This window comes from Zalophus californianus, chromosome 6 (genome assembly GCF_009762305.2).
Source record: "Zalophus californianus isolate mZalCal1 chromosome 6, mZalCal1.pri.v2, whole genome shotgun sequence".
NCBI classification, from domain to species: Eukaryota; Metazoa; Chordata; class Mammalia; order Carnivora; family Otariidae; genus Zalophus; species Zalophus californianus.
The window spans coordinates 116,420,416-116,442,576 of NC_045600.1; the positions used below are offsets into that span (position 1 = coordinate 116,420,416).

At 35.4% G+C, this 22,161-nt stretch overlaps 1 protein-coding gene across 4 annotated transcripts in view; it reads right to left on the minus strand.

Annotated features, from left to right (window-relative positions):
• Positions 1 to 22,161, minus strand: part of UBE2Q2 (ubiquitin conjugating enzyme E2 Q2) — a 63,960-nt gene that overhangs the window by 35,896 nt on the left and 5,903 nt on the right. For 2 of the 4 annotated variants that reach the window (XM_027571111.2, XM_027571110.2), the window contains exons 2-7: positions 17,501 to 17,602; positions 13,371 to 13,475; positions 7,601 to 7,657; positions 4,493 to 4,633; positions 1,719 to 1,803; positions 113 to 173 (exon numbers count right to left, since the gene is read on the minus strand). In XM_027571111.2, the coding sequence (XP_027426912.1) occupies positions 113 to 173; positions 1,719 to 1,803; positions 4,493 to 4,633; positions 7,601 to 7,657; positions 13,371 to 13,475; positions 17,501 to 17,602 (551 nt within the window). Of the gene's footprint in view, positions 1 to 112; positions 174 to 1,718; positions 1,804 to 4,492; positions 4,634 to 7,600; positions 7,658 to 13,370; positions 13,476 to 17,500; positions 17,603 to 18,527; positions 18,815 to 22,161 lie in introns of those variants that run through there. The other 2 variants (XM_027571113.2, XM_027571112.2) reach the window with 2 other exon arrangements.

Below are 22,161 nucleotides of genomic sequence, written 5' to 3' on the forward strand. Positions count from 1 at the left end.
TAAAGTTCTAAGTAAAAACCATAGCATACAAGGTATCAAATTAGGGGGAAAAAATTTCCGTTGTGATAGTCTATCATTACAAAGACTGCGTTAGCATATAAGAGTCACTTACTTCTGCAGTTTAACATGCCAGTCATATAAACTGTCATTTATGAGTTCCACTGAATAAATCCCTGTAAAGATATAAAACACGTAGGTTACTTTTTATTTTTTTAAAGAGAGAGGTGGAGGTAAGGGCAGAGGGAGAGAGAGAAAATCCCAAGCTGGGTGTGGAGCCTGATGTGGGACTCTATCCCATGACCCTGAGATCATGACCTGAGCCAAAATCAAGTGTCGGATGTTTAACCAACTGAGCCATCCAGGCACCTCTAGGTTACTCTTTATTTGATCTTGTAACTACTACTTCAGTGTAAATGAACACACTAAATAACCATCAAAATCTAGAAACTTTGCTATTAAAACACAGAACAACTAAGCTATATTATAAATATTTTGCCACTGGAGCTGAGTAGCTTAGGCTCTTAACAGATAATTAAAGCCATCAATGAGGACGATTCTTCAATGAGTTGAGAAACTGTCTGACTGTGAGTGGGAGGGGAAAAATTATGCAAAATCATATGTATCTTAAGACTCTTCTTTTATGCACATGCAAATATTTCTATAAAAATGGAATCCCTCTACATAGTTGTATAATCTTTCTTCAACTTTCCAGGGCATCTTTCCAATTTAGTATATAAGAAGTCTATTGTCAATCTTTTTAATAACTCTATGGAAATTTATTTTATGGATATACCATAATTTAACCAATTCAACCCTCTGATTTTTAATTTTTTGCTACTACAAATAATGCTATAACAAACAATTATTTAACATTTAAAAGTAAACCCATATTTAAATATTTAACTGCACTTGATTAAGTTTCTACAGATAAACTTTTAGACTTCTAATAAGAAAAACAGGATGCCAAAACTTCTAATAACTCAGAATTAAATTTGGCTTACCTTGCATTCTAAAGCAGAATTTTTTTTTTTGCTTTTTGTTTTTACTAAGTAAGCTCTAATGATTTAGATTTGGTCACTCTGAGAATTACTGAATGGATCACAAAGCTACCTTTTCAAACATATTAAAATTTGGCTCTTTCCCTTATTTTAATACAGTTAGAATCTCTGACAACCAAAGGGAATTTTACTTCAATTAGAGAGGTTCCACAATATTTAAGTCTTATTGGGCAAGAAAGAACACTCAAAGTCAAACTATGAAATGAATTAAAAAAACCCACCTATTTTTAAAGTGATACCATAACTACCTATACAATAAAAGTTGATTTTGTTTTCAAAAAAATAAGGAAAAATCATAAAAGTCAACTCAGCAACAGTTCTTTGTTCATACAATAACATATGTATCTTATTTACTTTCCAAAGCAGGTATTACTCATACTTTTCCCAGAAACTAAAAATCATATGAGTTAATCCCAGTCAGCAAGAAGACAAAAAAATTATGAGGTATCCATAAAAACAACTTTCAAAAACCCAGAGCAAGTAAACTCATCCTATTTTACCTTCCACATCTATTAATAACTTGATTGAATCTGCATTTCACATCCCTAAAGTTAATAACCATTTCTGTTTCTGTCCAGTAATATTATAAGAACTGAAGTTTACTATCTGAAAATTGAAAACAGCATAAGGACAACAGAGTAGAGATCCAGAGGTCCTTACCTGCTTTATAACTCTGTGATCTGTATATGTCCCTGAGCTCTTTCATAAGTCTATCTGAAGCTTGCACAGACCCAGATACTGCACCCTGCAACATAAAAATTGCTGTTTACCAGGATCTATGGAGTCAAATAACTGAAGATTTCAGGTATATAAACCAGAAATGAAAGTTTACAATGAGATTATAAAAACAGATCACAACTCGACATTAAAAAAAAAAATCAAAAGTTTAATTAAACTGAGGATTATGAAGTTTCAATAGAAATATAAAATGGGGGACAAGTCTGGCTCATTTACTGTTTCTTATCATCTGGAAAAAAAAAAAGTCTAACCAACATGTCTAGATTACCACGGTTCCTGCAATAGCCTAGAACTTAGTATAAACCTATTTCAAACTCCAATGATTTTTTTTAAACTGTTAATTTTTTTCTTTAGGATTTTATTTTTTAGAGCATTATTAGGTTCACAGAAAAGTTGAGAGAAAGGTACAGAGATTTCCCATATAACTGCTCCCACAACACAAAGTCTCTCTCATTATCAATATCCCTCACCAAAAGGTACATTTTCTAAACCGATAAACCTACACTGACACATCATTACCAGTGAAATCCATAAACTACCCTAAGGTTCACCTTTGGTGCTGTACACTAAATGGGTCTGGAAAATGCCTAATGACACATATCCATCATCATAGTATCATACCGAGTATTTTCACTGCCCTAAAAATCCTCTGTGCTCCATGTATTTATCCCTCCACCCCACCTCTGGCAAGCACTGATCTTTCTGCTGTCTCCTTGGTTTTGACTTTTCCAGAAAGTCATATAGTTGGAAACATACAGTTGTGTAGCTTTTTCACCAGAGTGGCTTCTTTCACTTAGTAATATAGATTTAAGGTTCTTGTGTCTTTTCATGGTTTGATAGCTCACTTCTTTTTTAGCAGGGAATAATATTCCATGTTGTCGGGATATGCCACAGTTTACCTGTTCACCTACTGAAGGGATACCCTGGTTCCTTCCAAGTTTTCACAATTATGAATAAAGTTGCTATAAACATCTGTATGCAGGTGTTTGGACATAAGTCTTCAATTCATTTGGGTACACCAAAGAGTACAACTGATGGAATACGTGGTAAAAATTATGTTCAGTTTTCTAAGAATCTGCCAGACTGTCTTCAAAAGTGGCTGTACCATTTTGCATTCCCATGAGCAAGGAGTGAGAATTTCTATTGCTTCACATCCTCATCAGCATTTGGTGTTGTCAGTGTTCCTGATTTTGGCCATTCTTCAATTTTTTAAAAAAAAATTCTTGTAAGTATATAGCATCACCATCAATTTTTGAAAATACTAGATGGCCCTTAACCATTTTACACTATCAACTAAAACAGGAGTTTCATTAGTCAGACTATAAGGAAGAATGTTATACTGAAGGTATACTTTACATATTAAGAAACTGAGAAATAACATGTTCACCTGCATGCAACTAGTTTCAGTTCTTTTCAATGTTGGGATTTCTCTAAAAATGAAAATGCACCAATGTCTTATTCTAAGACTGAATATGAATGCCAACTATTTCTCATAAGACAAAAACATTTAGAATTCCTCAATTAAAAAAAAACTGATCATGTAAAATTCAAAATGTTAATGGCTGCACTACACTTTGGGGAATGGGTGGCAATCATGTTCACAAAGCTATTACTTCCTAGCTTTGTGACCTTGAGTACATTACTTAACTGGTTTAAATCCTAGTTTCATACCTACAAATAGGAACAATATTTTATAAAGTGGCTATAAAGGTTGAAGGGGAAGGTATGTAAAATTTAAAGTACTTAGCGTCCCTCATGTGAAAACATTCAATAATCTGTATTTGTTTTGAGTATAATAACCAAACAGAAAGGAGTCACAAGAGATAGAAAGTATAGTAATCATTAATTTAAATGCTACAAACTTTTTTTTAAAATAATCAAGATAAGGGCAGAGCTAAATTTCTTTGCTCTCTAAAAAAGATTTGCCAATTAAATTAATACAGTTGGACTGAAGGAGAGAGTAATCTATCTGCTTACAACAGCTGGCAGCTCCCTACATAATAATTCATTCCTAGTTTTTGAGAACCTATACCCAAGACAAAGCTCTTCAGATGTCACGAGTTTGATAAAGAGTTCTAATACAAGGTGGGAAATAAGAAGGAAGTGTTGAAACAAAAATGCCCCTACTTTGGGTATTTTATATGCATCATTCTCATTTATCCTTCTCAGAAATCATCCAAAAGGTATATATTATCCATATTTTTGTGTTGAGGAAACTGAAGCCACACAGCTGTGTTTATTACCAGACTCAGCATTCATTTCATGCCCCATGCCACTTCACATAAAAGTGATGTTAAGTCAAAAGAAAAAAATACTTTTGTTTTGGTTAGAGGTGGAGGAGAATTTAAACTGTACTTTGTAGAAGACACTAAATTTAAATATACAGATCTCATAGGAGAAGGATAAACGATATAGTCTGGAAAGGAGGTGTGTATACGGTGAACAGCAGGTTAATTCCAGCACGTAAAAAGCAGATGAGCGTGGTAGAAAGCTACCAACAGATGAGACACTTCAACAACAACAACAACAACAACAACAACAACCCACTAGGGCAACAAATGGCTGAATGCACAACACAGGCAAGGGTGGAGGAGAGCAGCCTAGACTGGTCTCTTAATGACCTGCCCAGTTTTATATTATTACCTATAGTTATTCAACCCCAAAAGTCCAGGTTCTAGATATTGGCACAGACTTACATTGAGATGGTCTTGCCTTTGAGTCTTCCTAATTTTCTCTAGTATTGCCAAGTTTTCTTTTTCGATTCCTTCATCCTCTGACTTTTTTCCACTAACAGGCTCTTCTTCCTTCATCTCATAGTGATCCAAGTCTTCTATATCCTACACGAAAAATATTAGCTTATTGAAACTTACGCAAAAGTTAAATTATTCTTGATTCAACAGGGAACAGAGAATGGGGAAGGGAAAAAAGCCTTCACATTCAGTTCAGGTTCCCTCCTTTTAGATCTTACATTTTGTTTAAAAGCTACAAACTGAGTAAAGCATACTAATAGATTTGTAAAGTCATAACTATTACCAAAAAAGTCTCCTATTAAGAGGAACTTTTGAAACAGTTTAGCATTAGGTATAAAGAACCTTATTTATACTTTGTTCCAGTAACTCGACTTCTAGAAATCTATTGTAAGGAACTAATTTAAAATGTGAACACAGACTTGGGGATAAAGATGCCTACTTAACCTTCATAGCCACAAACCCCCCACAAAACTGCATGTGCAAAAATACCAGAGCAGGGGGGTCTTGGGTGGCTCAGTCGGTTAAGATCCGACTCTCAGCTCAGCTCAGGTCATGGAGCCCAGTGGCAGGCTCTCTGCTCAGTGTGGAGTCTGCTTGAGATTCTCTCCCTCTCCCATCTGCCCCTCTCTCCCACTTGCACTTGCACTTGCTCAGGCTCTCTCTGTCTCAGATAAATATTAAAAACAAAACAAAACAAAAACCCAGAGCAGGTAACTCAGTTCCATGGAATATTAGAAGACCATTAAAATGCCAACATAGCATAATTGTTTCTTCTGCAACAATAATGAAACAAAAGTGTGGTGAGGATGGTAACACTGTGAAGTGGACAAAGTTGGCCGCTTTGGGCGCCAGGTTCTGTGCTCAACTGGGTCTCAGCTGTTTCTGGCTGCTGCCTGGGGGTTAGGCAATGCAGCAGCTCCAAACCCAAACCTGAGAACGCACCGGGGGTGGACCCCACCACAACCCTGGGTTGAGCTGTCGGTTGGGTGCCCCTGGGTGACCACAGGGCCTATACTAGTTAGAGCTGTGCTGTCCAGCAGGGCAGACCCTTGTTTCTTGCAGCTGTTGAGCACTTGGAATGTGGCTAATCTGAACTCAGATGTGCAGTAAATGTACAGTCCACACCCGATTTGGAAGACTTAGTGAGAAAAAATATGAAGGGCTCATAATTTTGTTTTATATCACATGTTGAAATGACAATAATTTAAATATATTAGGTTAAATAAAATGTATTAAATGGAAAAAATAATGCAATGAAAAACAAAGAATACAAAACTGAATATACAGAATCTCAATCAATTTGAATAGCAGCCCCTGGCTAACATCTTTAATCACTACGTCATTCTCCTTCCTCCTTTTCCATATCATCTACTCCTGTTCAAACAAATCTATGCAGAACTTTTAAAATCCTAAACTTTCTATTATCTTAACTTCTTTTTACTTCAATCATCAAAATCTCTAAAGGAGTAGTTGATAATTACTATCTCCATTTTTTTAAGGAAACTAATTCACTGTGATTTGTAGACCAGCTTAAAAACCACTTCCATCCAGACCCAATGGTCTTTTTCTTTAGACTCTCACCTCAACCCCTATTACATTCCTTTCTTATTCAGACCCTGTCCATGACTCTCATGGAGCTCCCTCCCCTGATTTGTACCTTGCAGCCCCAATGTTCCATCCCACACTTATTTTCTTCAGAAATGTCCTTAGTTTGCATCTCCTCTTCCTCCTCGACCTTCAAACTCAGCCACATTCCTATCCAAAAATCTTCTCCACTTGAAGATTAATGATGAATTCTGTTCTGTGAAGATTATCTTTATAAAACAATATTCTCAGCACACTACTCTCTGCTCAAGGCCTTTTTCTCAACAATCACACCAAATATAAACATATTTGTCTCTAATTCAAGACTTTAAGCCATCTGCTTTTCTAGCCAACCTTGCTTTCCATGACTCCAACACATCAATCTCCAATGCACCTAAACACACCATGCCCAAAGCTTGCTCTGTGTCTTTTTTACCATTATTTTAGTTACCTAGATTATATTTTCTCCTATCTTAATCTGACACCTCTTAAATCCAGGATCCTACCTTTCTAGATTTCCCTAAATGTTGCTGTCCCTTCTTTATATTAACTTGCAAAGGAAAAATCTTGGAGGCAAATGGGTGGCTTAGTCAGTTAGGTGTCTGCCTTAGGTTCCAGTCATGATTTCAGGGTCCTGGGATCTAGCCCTGTATCGGGCTCCCTGCTTGGTGGGGAGCCTGTTTCTCCCTCTCCCTGCACCACTCCCCCCCTGCTTGTGGTTTCTCTCATTCTGTAAAATAAATAAATAAAATCTAAAAAAAAAAAAAAATTATTTTGTTCCCAGACTCACAAAACAAACCACAACTACTTCTTTAGTTTTAAGGCATTCTAAGAAGTGTATTTAGATTTAAAATTTTGCACATCAAGAAAATAAGGTAATAACCTGAATTAATTCTAAGATCCAAACCAGTAAGGTTTTAAAATCAAGACTGTGGAACTCAAATACCCTTTACATGGTCAATGAAGAGACACAGAATTTAAACACAAAGCTTCAGAGTCTGAAAACCTCTAAAATTGTATCAGTGCCTGGTAACTAAACTGGCCTTAAGGTCAAGGTCTTAGAATCTGCCCTACCAAATTCTTAGATGGTTTTTCAACATGAGATAGCTTCATTACTTCTAGTGAGTAGTCCCTGAAATGTTCTCAAATTCTTTTATTTAAATTCAGAATTTTTGAAACTTAGTAGTTCCTCTTCTTAAAAATAACCAAATACGGGTTAAGTATTGATTACTATTAAATGTAAATATAATTTTAATGCTAAATGTTAAGAGATCTTCTAGGAAATCAAACATTTTGCTCAAAAACATCATTAATTAAAACTAAAGCCAGATTTTAGAAATTATATTCAATTTCAAATGCAATGGGGTTTTCATTATTCCACATTAACACTGGTTTATAAAGGAGATTCAAAAATATTCAAAAATGAAGATACGGTATTTATAAAACATGATTCTTACATAAAATACCTACTTCAGCCATCTCTTCCTCTTCCTCCTCTTCTGAAGTCACTTCTTCTGTGGTCCCATTCTGAAAAACAAAAACAATTTGCTAGGGCTGCACAAAATAAGCACACACTGAGGACATTAGAAGACTTTAGGGACAAACTATCAGTCATCTGTCACTATAGTTCCACTAACAGAATTTATTAAAGTTGAATATTTACTTTTAAATCCAGGTTTGATGTGACAATAATTATCAGCTTTAAAAAAAATTTTTTTGAACAATTCAACTTGATAGATGCCTTGAGAATAAACAACAGCAATTAGTCCAATATAAAGCAAGGCTGGAAAAAAATTTTAAATATTCTAATTTAAAATAAGAAAACATTTTATATCTATGGCTATGTATATAAGGTCAATCAATGGCTTCTTTCACTTAAAACAAATATCCCAAACCATAGGTTCCTTAAAATATCTACCTTTTTAACTTTGAAAAGCCTAAATCTTTCCATAAATTCCTTACATTTTAAAAGGTAAAATGTGTCATAAAGGAGTAGCTGTTTCACAAAACTACAAAATTGTAAAATGATCACCATTTCACTAAAGACCCATTTTTCTTTTCTACAACATGTCATTTACCACAGAATACTTCTCTACAATTTACCACTCATTCACAAATAAGCTGATGGGGTTTTAAGAAAGGCCTTCATACCTAGTTTTGGCAGAGTTCAAAAAGACAAGTTTTCTGAACCAGAGCAGAGTTCACAACACAATGCATAAAGTTAGTAGGATTTTTTTTTCCTCCTAGAAATACTTGCTGTATTTATTCCAACTACAGCTGGTAAGGATCACTTTCTTACATAGGAGGCCTAACTTGATGGCCTCTTAGTATATGTGTCAGAACCAGAAAGAAAAGACATTTTTAAAAAATATAACTCAACACAGCAGCAAAATCTAACTCACTCATCTCTTCCTTGAACTCAGGAGCTGGAAAGTCTGCCTGCTAGTACCTCTCCATTCACAAGCCATAGCCAGAGCACAGGTGTACAAACCAGGCAGAGAAGAGTGACAATTACTGAGGGCATTCACATCAACCACTGACAATGTGATCAATGGTACACCTCATCTATAAATGAGCAGATGACCAAGTATCACCAGACATTTGAAGAAAACTGGCACTCTGGAAAAAAGGCACCAAGTCAAACAAACAGAACAAGTGACCTGAAGCATTATTAATGAATAAAACAAAAAAAATATATAATTGGAATCCTTAGCAGTACTTGAGAAGATATTGTACCCACAAAATATAAAAAAGATAACCATGCAAAGGAAAAGACAGTTCTGGGAAATAAAAAAAGATTTCCTCCTCAAAAAAAAAAAAAAAAAAAAGATAAAGGAAAAAAACACTTGGTAGAAGGACCAGAGAACACAATGGATTTGAATCAACAAAACATTTATGATTAAGAAGATGACCAAACTGTAACATTCCCTTAGAATGTGGAGAAAAAGGGAGATAGGGGGTGGGGAGAGGAAGGGGTACTGAAATAGAAGAGTTACGGGAAATGGGAGCTAGGAATACCCAGAACTAATATTCATCTGCTATTTACCCATAAGACTGAGGGAAAGAAATAAGAGACAAAGGTTGTCAAGCTAAAGAAAGACTTCAGAATATTAAGTGACTCTGAATGCCCCAAAGGAATACTGAAGAATAAAACCCTATACTTCACGGTTAAAGAAAAAACCATACCAACTTCCAGAAAGAAAACAAATATATAGGAAAAGAAGAACCAGACATCAGGCTTTTCACCTGTAACAATAAGTACTAGAAGATAAAAGTGTAAAGAACCTAGAAGAGACTCAATTATGAACTTAGAATTCTATGTCTAGTTCCATCGGGACAGGCACCACATCTGTTTCTTTGCTATTGGATCCTCAGCACCTCTACAGAGTACTTTCCACAGAGTCAGATGGATAGGGGTTGAATGAATAATAAAAAAAGACACTGAGTATTCAGGGAATACTCTCCACACATTCCCAGAAATCCTTTCTAAAAATAAAAATAGAGAACGTTAGTGAGGGATCTATTTTAGGAGTAGGAAGCAACCATGGAATATAAGATACAGCAATAAGCAAAGACATAGTAACACCAATGGTTAAGTTTAAGCAATTGTTCATAATTCAGCTGAGAAGTTACAGGCCATATTGTAAATAGTGAAAAACTAAAAATAGCCCAAAGCCCACCTGAGAATGTTAAAAACTTTTTCTAAAGAACTCTTAGGTTTAAGAAGAAATTGCTCCAGTAATCCAACTTCTAAGTATGTGCCCAGAAAAATGCTTACACAGGTATCCCACAAAATATGGACAAGAATAATTATGGTAGCACACTGTTCCTTTTTTTTTTTTTTTTTTAGAGACATTTATTTCTTTTGAGAGAGGGAGTGAGAGCACAAGCACAACTGGGAGGAACAGAGGGAGAGGGAAAGAGAGAATCTTAAGCTGACTCTGCTCTGAGTGCGGAGGCTGACGTGGGGCTCAACCTCACAACCCTGAGAGCACGACCTGAGCCAAAACCAAGAGTCAGACTGCTTAACCAACGGTGCCAAGAAGGCGCCCCACACTGATCCTAAGAGCAAACTGCAATCAACTCAAATGGATAAATCTGTAATGGTATGTTCAAAGAATGGAATAAATACAGCAATAAAAAAGAACAACAGCTACACATATGAATAAATTTAACACACAATGTTAAGCAAAAGACAAAGAACACACATATAGTATGACTCAATATGAAGCTTAAAAAGTTAATACTAAATCATATTGTTCAGAAATGCAGATATATATGATAAAAACTAGGGAAAAGGAAAAGGAAAAGATTAGCATAGAAGGGAATGATCATCTGGAAGGAACGTGCAGAAGGTCTATAGTACTAGCAAGAGTCTGTTTCTTCACCTGGGTCGGGGCTGGGTGGTAGTTCCCAGGTATTTACTGTAACTATTACGCTAATGTTTATGTTTTCTATACCTATACAACTTCTTCTGAAATATAATAAAGTAATATGAACAAAAGATGGAATCAAATCACTTAGAAAATAAAAACTATTTAGAAATATACTAAATCTTAAAACCTATGCCACGAAATGAAACAGCACGCAGAAGAAAATGTGTACCTTTACATGTTTGTTAAAGCAATTTAAATCACAGTGGTCCAATAAACTAGAAAGGCAAAAGAAAAAAAAGAGTTAAGACACACACAAAAATGAAAAAGAAAATTAGATTTAAAAAAATAAAAGGACTGATTCTTTCAAAAGACCAATATAATAATACTTGTCAGACAAGCTTCTGACAAGTAATCATGGTAAAGAAAACAACTTTAGAAATGAAAAGAGCTTCATAATCATAGATTCAAAAGTACAGATGAAGTGATTTTAGAATCTAAAATTACTAAAAATGACTAAAGGAATGGAAAAAATGAAGACTAATATATAGAAAAAGAGAAAAACAGATTAGGCTCAGATGTTTATTTAAACCATGGTTTCTCAACCTTGGAAGTACTGATATTTTGGGCTAGATAATTCTTTGTCATGTAGGACATTTAGTAACATCCCCTCTACCCACAAAACACCCATAGCACTCCCCCCAGCCAGTTGTGACAACCAAAATTATCTCCAGATAGCTCATGGGAGGCAAAATTGGACCCAGCTGAATTTTTATTTAAACTGTCCTAGACTTTAGGGAGGCCTGGGTGGCTCACTCCGTTAAGTGTCTGCCTTCGGCTCAGGTCATGACCACCAGTCCCAGCCACTATCTGAATGTGCAGTGAGGTCAGCAGAAAAAAACTGTCCAGCTAAGCCTAATCAGCCCACACAATTGTGAGAAATAGAATAAATTAAGTTTGGGGTAAGAGGTTAAGCAGCAGTAAATAAAACACAACCAAAAAGTTATGCTGTCCAAATAAAATTTTAAAAAATTGAAGGAAAAACTTTCAGAATTTGAAATTAAAAAAGTGAATATAGAGGTAATATAAAAGATACAAAGACTGAAGCAAAGAGGTCTAAAATCCCATTAGTAGGCATTCTAAAAGTGAACAAATTAAAATGGAAAGGAGGAAGTTATCACAGAAAAAAATACAAGAACACTTACCAAAGGAGAAAGATAAAGGAACCCACATTTGAAAAGACATATCCATACTGAGTGTCCAGCAACAATGAAAAAAACAAAAACAAAAAACCACAACTAAAAATACACCATTGTGACATTTGAGAACACCAAGACAATCTCTTAAAAGTTTCCCAAGTCACGCACAGGTGAGTAAGACTTAGAATGGCATCAGGCTTAAACAACACAATTGGCTAGAAGATAGCAGAACAGTCTTTGAAATTCTGAGGGAAAATTATTTTTAACCCAGAATTATATATTCAACCTAACTATCAACCAAATGCAACAGTAAAATATAATAGCAGTTAACATTTATTGGGCATTTACTATAAACCATGCACTGCTTTAAATTATTTACATATACTAACTCATTTAATCTTCATAGCTCCCCACAAAAATACAGGTACTACTATTTCCCCCATTTTAAAAAGAAGAAATTGATGCACACAGTGGTTGGGTAATTATCACAAGGTCATACAGCTAATAAGCAGAACCAAAATTCAAACCTACAGTGATCTGGTCATATATTTTTAGATGTTAGAACTCAAAAAATGTACTACTCCTTCATGCTAGAATTTTACTTGAAGATGTACTCAGGCAAAATGAGAAAGGGTAAGCAAGAAAGATGACATGAGATCAGGTAACAAAAGATCCACACTAGCAGAGGAGACAAAAGTTTCAAGATGACAGCTGCACAGCCAGCCCAGAGAACAACCTGCCAAGTCTGGTGCAAAAGAACCAAAGGCTCTAGAAGAGCCAAGAGCTCGCAGAAAAGGGCCAGAGTATCACTTTTTTTTTTTTTTAAGATTTTATTTATTTATTTGACAGCGAGAGTGAGAGAGCACAAGCAGGAAGAGCAGCAGAGGGGGAGAGAGAGAGAGAGAGAGAGAGAAGCAGGCTCCCCGCTGAGCAGGGTGCCTGATACTGGGCTCAAGCCCAGGACCCTGGGAGACACTTAACTGACTGAGCCACCCAGGAACCCCAGAATAAACCAAGAATTACTATTATTATAAGGAGGACATTGCAAAACAAAGAGCTCTACAAGAAATAGAAATAGAATACTCTATTTCTATAAATAGAAAACTCTACACTACAAAGTCCTAATGATAAACAGTGATTATTCATATGACTAAATATAATGGTGTTTTAGGAAGGAGAGATGGGTGGGAAGGTAGATGGTGTAAGAACTAAATCCTTATTTATAGTACAAAGTCAGTAAATTATGCCCTAAATAGGTAAATCTGGAAATCTAGAAAAGTTAGAGGTGGTAGTAAACTAGTGGGCACTTCCGCGGCTAGAGGAAGTAACATTTGGGTTAAGCCTTAAGAAGCACAGATAGGCTTAAAAGGAAACGGCATTCCATGTGAAGGTAAATGAATAAGCAAAGGCAAACAACTGAAGGAACAGTTATGGAAATCAGGAATGTTAACAACAAAAAGGTGGTAGTCGGGAGGGAGGCAGTTGTTTCCCTGTCACAGTAAACACCAGCAGCTCCAAAGAGTAAACAGGTTATTTTTAGTATCTAAAATAAAACAAACAATCCAATACCTTCTAAATAAGTTGACTAAGAAGAAAAATCATCCTAGTTTTACTTCTGCTTGAGACAATTTATTTTAGCTCTTGAACACTAGAGAATTTTTACTTTACCTGACCCGTGGGTATTGGTTGATCTAGCATCTCAACATCCAGGTGCTTAGGAAGGTTATATAATCTGCAGAGTTCACATATCAACCACTTCAATTGCTGACGAAGCTACAAAACACATTTCAGTAAATAAGCATTATGTTAAAGAGCCCTTAGAAGACATGAATAATGCTATGACTACTGTAACCAATCCAGTAGGAAATGAAAAAAGTTTGTTACTGCTCAATTACAGCCTACAGATAAAATAACAGTCTCTAAGAAATATTTTTAGGGGCTGCTACTATAAGAAAGTTACTATGGCTTGAGTACAATTCCTGTAATTAATACCTAGCAAAATGACAACAACAAAAAGGCTGAGGAAGGAGAGCTCCAGATATTGTCGAATTTTCAGTTGCTAACTCCTTTTCTTAGAAACTTACGACTTCAGACAAGAATACATTTACGTTAATGAGGCGACAAAAAAAAAAACAACAACAAACCCAGAGGCAGTGTTGTTACACACGGGTTATAAAATTATACATTCCAGTCATATTCATTTAAAAGTAGAGGCAAATGTGGTCTAGTAGACAGACTTGGAATCTAAAGGATCTTGGATACAGCACCTAATTCCCTGAGTTTGAGGTCCCCATCTGTAAAACAAGGAAATTAAAAACTTCTTATACCGGTAAAGATTAAATGAAACCTTCTGTGAAAACACTTGGCACTTAGTAGGTTCTTAAGCATCTGTCAAAAAAAAAAAAAGGGAAAAAATGCACTAGGAAAACTGCAAGTAGTATCTCATTAAGTTCCCATTTTTACACCCAGATTGTTTTGTAAGCATATTAACTTTAAGCAAAGAAGCAAGGTAAGTTTGTTTATGAACAAGTTTTTCATTGTTGAAATAAAAAAAACTGTTTTCAATGTATACGTTTAGGAATTATGGTTTAAGAACAATGTTCAATACTTAGACCTTACCCAGAGCTAAAAAAGTAACTTACTTCACCTGGTCAGGAACAGTTTCCTGGATGTCTGACCAAGAAAAGAGATGAAAAAGCAGGTTTATGAAGAACTAGAAAACAAACAGGATTAGAATGGGTCAACAAAGAAAGAATAAGACTTTCCAAAGTTGCCAAAGGAACAAGCAGAAATTAGGAAAGCTGAGCAGATTAGGATAAAACAAAAACAAAAACAAAAACAAACAAAAACCGTAGAGCTTAAAAGGCACTGTGGATTTACCCCTCCAATAAGCTCTGTTTTGTTTCAAGAACATAATGAAGATGAGAAAGGGTGACCTGGACACAGACCCAGACACTCCAACCCTTGGCAAAGGAAGAGCTAAGGGAGTGCTGTGGGAGAGGCAGCAATGTGGTAGTAATACCAAGCAACAAGAAAAATAGGGTTGTACATCTTTCAGGAATTTCAACTCCCCCAAAAAATCATTTGAAGGATGGAAGAAACTAAGACGGTGGGAAAAGATTTAAGAAATATTTAGAAGGTAGATGGACAAGTATTAGAAACTTACTAGGTAGTTTGGAGAAGGGAGGTATGAGGAAATACAGGCATAAAAAAGAACTTTTAGTTCCCTGGTTCAGCCATGGGTGACAAGCTTCATTATTTCATCTTGTCCCACTCACAATCACAAAGAGAATTACTAAGGGAAACTCAGTGGGGGTGCTGGAGTGCCACAAGGTAGGGAAGTTTAAATTTAGATATAATCATTTTGAACAGCCATGGCACATCCAAGTGAGAGTCCCTGGATCTACGGGATATATAGATAGATAGATGGGTCTGAAACTCAGGAGATAAATTTTAGCTAAAGATAAAGATTTAGAAATCCCTGGAATACAGACCATGATTTAAGTAATAGTAGTAAAAGAGATTTCTCGGAGAAAGCACGGAATGAGAAGAGGCAGACCAAGGAACAAGAGCTCAGGGAAGACCAAGGCAGGGTATTAAGAGATAAAAATAGGAGACAGTAATCTGATGGAAGTTCTCCTAAGATTATCAGTTCCCAGAGGACATGGATAGGACTTTTGTACCCACCACTTATCACAGAGCCTGGCATAGAAGCCAGTCAATTAAAAAAAAATACTTCTCTCTGTTCTACTATTAACAGTTTCCTGTACACACCCAGGAAGAGAAAAGTATGTATAGACCCACACAGATACAGATTTTTTTTATTTTTTTACAACACTGTTTGCAAAAGGGGCCAGATTATAAACAATATTCCATGCCTTGCCTTTTCACTTGCATAACTTCGAAAGTTGTATGCATTCCTATGGAAAGACTGGCTGCATTATTTTTAACTACAATATAATACTCTATCATAAAACTATACACAGCAGCTTTTATTTAACCAGCTTTTAATTGGTAGACTTTAATAAATGTTTGTTAAATGAAGGAATGTTTCAACAAAGGAACAATCACCACTAACAAACTGCTGCACAGAGGTCAATTTTAGGGTTAAAAAAGGATTCCCTGGATTTGGCAACTAAACATAAAAAATTTTAGTGCAACAATGAAGGCAGAATCCAGATTAAAATGAATTAAGTAAAACAAAGGTGAGGAAATACAACTTATTCTGTCAAGAAACTAGGTTATAAAATAACTGGCAGAGACTATAAGAGTAGAAGTTAATTTGGTTTTACGTAAATATATTAATTTTTTAAAAAATGAGACCCAATTTTATGTCCTATGTCATTTCATTTTGTGAGCATTTTTTGATGAAAAATTTTAGACACTGAAAAATAACCCAATCATTTCTACTATTACAAAACTTATTTACATCTTTTCAGAGTTAACCTCCTAAAAGGAGTAAGAGGGCTATCTTTCCCTGTCCTGTCACTCCGCTGCTGGAAATATGAACTTGTATCTGTCTAGCTTTTTATTTTTACCTCTAACCTTCATGGCTCTCCAGACCAGCCTCTACTCTTAAAATACTCCTCAAACTAATTTCTTCTGCTGTTAATTTTAAGAATATATGTGTTTAAACCACCTGTAACTTATTTTAACAAAAATCTGAGATAAGAGCTCAGGGAAGACCAAGGCAGGTGGTCTTCCCTAAATGGTCAGTTCTCCCAATGATATTTATAGAATAATCCACCTTTTCCTTATTGAGTATTTTAATGTATTCTGAATTCTCAATTGCATGAGTGTTTTTAAACTTCTGTTGTCTTTATATGTCCAGTCCAGTGCTAGTACATAATATTTTTATTTAATACTAATTGGACAAGTCTCTCCTCATTAGTTTTTTCAACTATTTTTTTATTATTTACTCTTTAAAACCAACTTTAGAGTCCCAAAATAAGACTGTTGGGATTAATTGCATTCAATTTATAAATTAACATGAAACTATGGAGGTAACAGACATATTTATAATATGGAGTCTGCCCATCTAGGAAGATAGCAGTCAAGTCTTTCATTCCATGTTAATTTCAAAAAAGGATATAAAACTATATAGAATATGACCTCAACTATTTAAACATATTTATTAGAATCCATGTATTTTACTAGCAAGGGAAAAATACGGATAGAAAATAGCTACCATGTCAACAGTGGTTATATCAGGCAGAAATCTTATTTCCCTTTATTTTACTAAGTGCTCTCACAATAGTCGCTTAGTTTTATAATCAAAGAAAACTGATTTTTAAATTTTTTTTGTAAAATGGAAAGTTACATTTCTTCATATATTAAAAAAAAGCAAAAAACAAAAAAAGCATTTTCTTTGTATACCTATGGCTATTACTGCAGTTACAGACTTCTCAGAGAGAAAGCAATTCCCTAACACTAGCACTGATGTCATTCTAGCATTATTTCCCCTCACATCCACCTCAGTCTTTTTTTCTTTTTCTATCTTCCACCTTGGCTAGTGTTCCCTACCAAAAATGTCTGGTTGGTTTAATATCAGAATTCACTGAAAAGAGACCACCTAACTCCTCATCTAAATTAAGTTTAACCTATGGGGAATAAAAAAGATATCTAGTACAGAATTTGAAGGCCAAAAAACAGACAAAAAAAACTGGTCTTTAGCTCCTTTAAGATTATCAAATAATCATTAATCAGGCTTTTCTATACCATATTACCTCTTAACACTTAAGTTCTACATATAACGTTCTTTAGGGGGGAAAAAATAGTAGGTTGGCTTATTTTCTCACCGAATTGTTGCTCTTAGTATCTTCTAGACGTTCCAGCACTGATGTCAGATTTGGGTCATCAGAGTCCACAAACCATATCGGTGAAGAAGATGGGTAAGATTCCTGTAACAGACACCTATGTCAAACACATCTGGAAATGCAGGTTAACTATACCACCAAATGCCAAGATGACAAGTAAAATATATCAGGGTGAAGAAAAACAACACATTAAAATCTATGCATGGAGAAAAGTTTCTTTTTGTGGATTTTTTCAAAACAGTTTGATGGTGTAATCTTGCCTGCTCCATGTTACATAATTTAAACATTTAAAAATCAAGCAAAAAAGTAGTTTACCCAGTAGGTAGTAGCATTTAAAACAGAAAAGAAATACTGCAAAAGTTAGGTTTTATCACAAGCTGAAAAAAAACTGGTACTCAGGTAACCAGGAAAGATGGGCTTCCTTCCTTTACAAAGAAAGGTCAATCATGGCCTGGATTCTCCAGCTTTAACATTTTTTAAAGGCTTTAAAATCTGGAATCAAATAAATCCCTCAAAAGGAAAAAAAAAAGCAGCCACCTCCCAACCCTGAAGTATAATTTATAAATTTAAACCATACTACTTTTGCTTTTTAATATAATAAAGCTACATTTCTAAACTTTATCTAGATGAGATCTAACTCAATTTTTAAAGGTAAAGCAAAGGAGTATAATCCAGGCACATATTTTTAAATCCTTATAAATGCTAAAATGATTTTTAAAAATCTTCTTACTCCCTATACTCCCTGTTCTCTAAGTAATTACAGAAGTTACTTTGAGATATTTCTCCATTAGAAAATTGGCCCTAAAAGGAAAAAAAAAAAATCAAACCTATTTAATTTTGCCTTTTTCCTAATAATTTCCAACCCTTCTCAGATTGTAGGGAGGGATGTAGTTTCTAAAAGAACAGATTCCTTAAATGAGTTTAAGATTATTCCTTAAATATCTCTGGTGTTAGAAGTCAGAACAAACAGCGATATAGCGACCATATGGTACATACAGCTTTCACTTGCCATAGAAGCTGGGCTTTTGAGACAGGCATCCTCCTTGTACAGCCACTGTGTGCTACAGCTCGGAGGTCAATGATGTTCTTGAACGCTGTGGTGGGCAACCTCTAAAATGGTCCCAATAATCCTAACCTGGTATTCATACCCTTAATTCCCTTCCCTAGACTCACTTCTAGCAAACAATACAGTAAATAATGTGATATCACCTCTAGGATTAGGTTACAAAAAGATGAGAATTTCTATGTTGCTCACCCTTCTCCTGCTCTTTCATTTACCCCCCTTCCCCCCGCAATGAAGCCATCTCCTTATGGAGAAGCCCACAGCCACATGGCAAGAGACTGAGCGAGGCCTCTGACCAACTGCTGCCCTCAGACCTGAGGCCTGTAAGGAGATTAATTCTACCAAAATTACATGAATGAGTTTGGAGGAGAGTCTCTCCCAGTCTCACTCTGAGATGACCCCAGCACTAGCCAACACCTTTACTGCCTTATGAGAGACCCAGAGCGAGGGAATCCTGATAAGCCATGCAGATTCCCGACCCACAGAGACTGTGAGATAATGTTGCTGTTTTAGGGTGCTACATTTGTTACAGAGCAATATATAATTCAAACCCCATAAAATTCTAATATTTTATTCCATCGCAAACTGAGTACTTAACAAGAAATGCTATATTTACATATTTTTAAAAGTACCATTACATGTGTTGATTTTTAAAGGTTAACAGAAAAAAGCATTACATGCTTTCACCTACTAATAGACATTTACTCTGTACTGTTTTCTATTATAAATTAGGAAAAAGTCACTATTATTAGAGACTAGCTGCCGAACAATTAGGTTCTAGTTATGGAAAAACAATTTTTCAGAAACACAGTATTAAAGAAGCATTGCTTTGAGAACTATAATCTCAATTACCATATAGTTGAAGCCAAAGAAACTATTTTTGAAGCACTTCACCAAATGTTCTTTATAGAACAAAAAACTGTACGGAAGAAAGACATCATTAGATCTATTCAATAATGGTTTATTTTGTGTTCTCATCTCTAATGTTCAGTGTGTCCCAAACCTATTCACAGACTAAAAGAAAAACTATCTTCAAAATTAATCCTGGGTTCTTAAAGAAAACTACTTATCGAGTATTGCATTTTCTTCTTCAAATTCTTCAGCCTAGTTTGGAACATACCACCTAGACCTTAGTTCCAAAAAACAAAACAGGAAAAAACAAAAACAAAAACAAAAAAACCACCCAACTAAATTTTAGAACTTCACTGTGTAGATTAGTGTTTGTCTAATTCTACATAAGCAAAATAAAATATATGAATTGTTGCTCTGGACTAAAACCCCTTAAAACCATATTATGAGCACTGCAACAACAACAAAAATTACTGAGATCAGTTTCTGCTTATGACATGCTCTTCTAATCCTGTACATGAGAAGATAGGATTTATAGGTCTAAGCAACTACGTCAATAATTTTCAAAGTGGGGCCCTCAAACCCCTAGGTAAAACTGCTGGAACCTTAGCACAAATAAAGGCAGCGACACCAAACTACACTTGGAGTCATGGTATTCTTCACCACTATGCATTTAAGATGTTTAAAAGACAAAGAAAAAAGAGGTTTTACTTAAGAATATCTGTGAATAAGTAGTAAAAGTTCTTTTACTAGGTCTTTTTAATATTGCAACTGATGAAATGGAATGCACACGAGAACTCTTACAGAATACTTGAGAAAAAGCGTTTGTGACTGAGTTGTGAAGTGAACTAACCACTTTAAAGGAACACCAATTTTACCCGAAAGGATGACTGACAATGGTTATTTCAACTTGGGTTTCTGACATTTTCTCAAAAATGAATAGTGTCATTTCAAGGAAAACAAAGGACAGTATTTATTGCCAATGATAAAATTCAAGCTTTCAAGCAAAAATTAGAATTTTGGAAAATCTGTATCCACTGCTATGAGCTTGAGAGCTTTCTAAGAATATTCTGATGAGGTTGCTGGTGATCTTAATATAATGTCTTCATATTATATAATGAAACATTTCAACATTTAGAAGATTTCAGTGAACCATATTTTCCAAGTGACGAATACATGATGTTATAAATCATGCAAGGATAGAAGATCCATTCACAGTTCAAGAAAGATCAAGTTTGGGGCGCCTGGGTGGCTCAGTCATTAAGGGTTTGCCTTCAGCTCAGGTCATGATCCCAGGATCCTGGGATGGAGCCCCGCATTGGGCTCTCTGTTCAGCAGGTAGCCTGCTTCTCCCTCTCCACTCCCCGTGCTTGTGTTCCCTCTCTCACTGTGTCTCTCTCTGTCAAATAAATAAAATCTTTATAAGAAAGACCAAGTTTTGGTGAAATATCCAAAAAGAATATCTACAATTATCTAAATGGCTATTAAAATATTCCTACTTTTCCCAGCCAAATATCTGTGTGAGGCTGAATTTTCTTCATATTATGTCAACAAAACAAATCCTCAGACTGAATGCAGAAACAAATGACAGACCAGATATCAAAGAGATTTAAAAGAAATGTAAAATTATGCCACTATTCTCACTGAAATGTTTTAGTTTACAAAATATGGCCATTTCCCATAATATTTTATTATAATGTTTACTTCAATGAATACTTTAAATATTTGCTTTAATTTCTAATGATAAATATTGATAGGTAACCTACATAAAAGCTCCTTGAGCCCTCAGTACACTTTTTTTTTTTTTAATTTATTTTAGAGGGCGTAAGGGTTAGGGGGGAGAGAGAGTCAGTTTTAAGCATGTGGGCCCCATGTGGGGCTCAATCTCACCACACTGAGAAGAGGGCCTGAGCCGAAACCAAAAGTCAGATATGCTTAACTGTGTCACCCAGGCACCCCTCACTTTTAGACAGTATAAAAGTTTTGACTCCAAAAAGTTTTAGAACAGTGGCCTTCTCCACACCTCCTGCAGCCCGGCCCAGAATGTTTTCCTTGGGAGAAACATCCCTTCACCATTCTATATTAACCTATGTGGTCCCACTGGAGCTAGTTTCCCTAATTCCTTCCCATCTTTCCATCTCTCTCCCTTGACCCAAAACTTGGTCACAGGTCTCTATGAGCCCATTCCACTCCGAGTAGTTAGCTGTAAGATGGGCTAAGCCAGACAAATCTAGGTCTTCTCTAGGACTAAAATTCTTCTGGGAGCTCTGGAATCATAAGGACCAGTCAGCCTGGGATAGTCAGTATTTATCTTGCTAAAACAGAGAGGGTTTATGTAAACCAAATTGTTTTCTAAAGGGTCATAGGTATTTGTATTTTCTGCCATGACTGTAACAACACCCATTTCACTGCACACTTGCTCACATTTTTACCAATCTGTTAAATAAAAGCTTCTACCTGGAAGAAGAAAAAGTTCCTATCCAATATAATTTGTTATAGCTCCAGAAACCAATTCATCAATAAGAATGGGAAGCCATCACTTCTAGGAAAGTTTCAAAAGACATTACCTATATGCATAAGGATTTAGCTCTAGCTATTAATGTCCAAAGCATTATTTAAGATAGAAAAACAAAACAAAACAAAACACAGAAAACACCGGTCTTATTCAGAAATAACTTTCTGCACCTATTTTCTACACAAATCCAGTAAGATACCAATGTGTGGCTCTGTA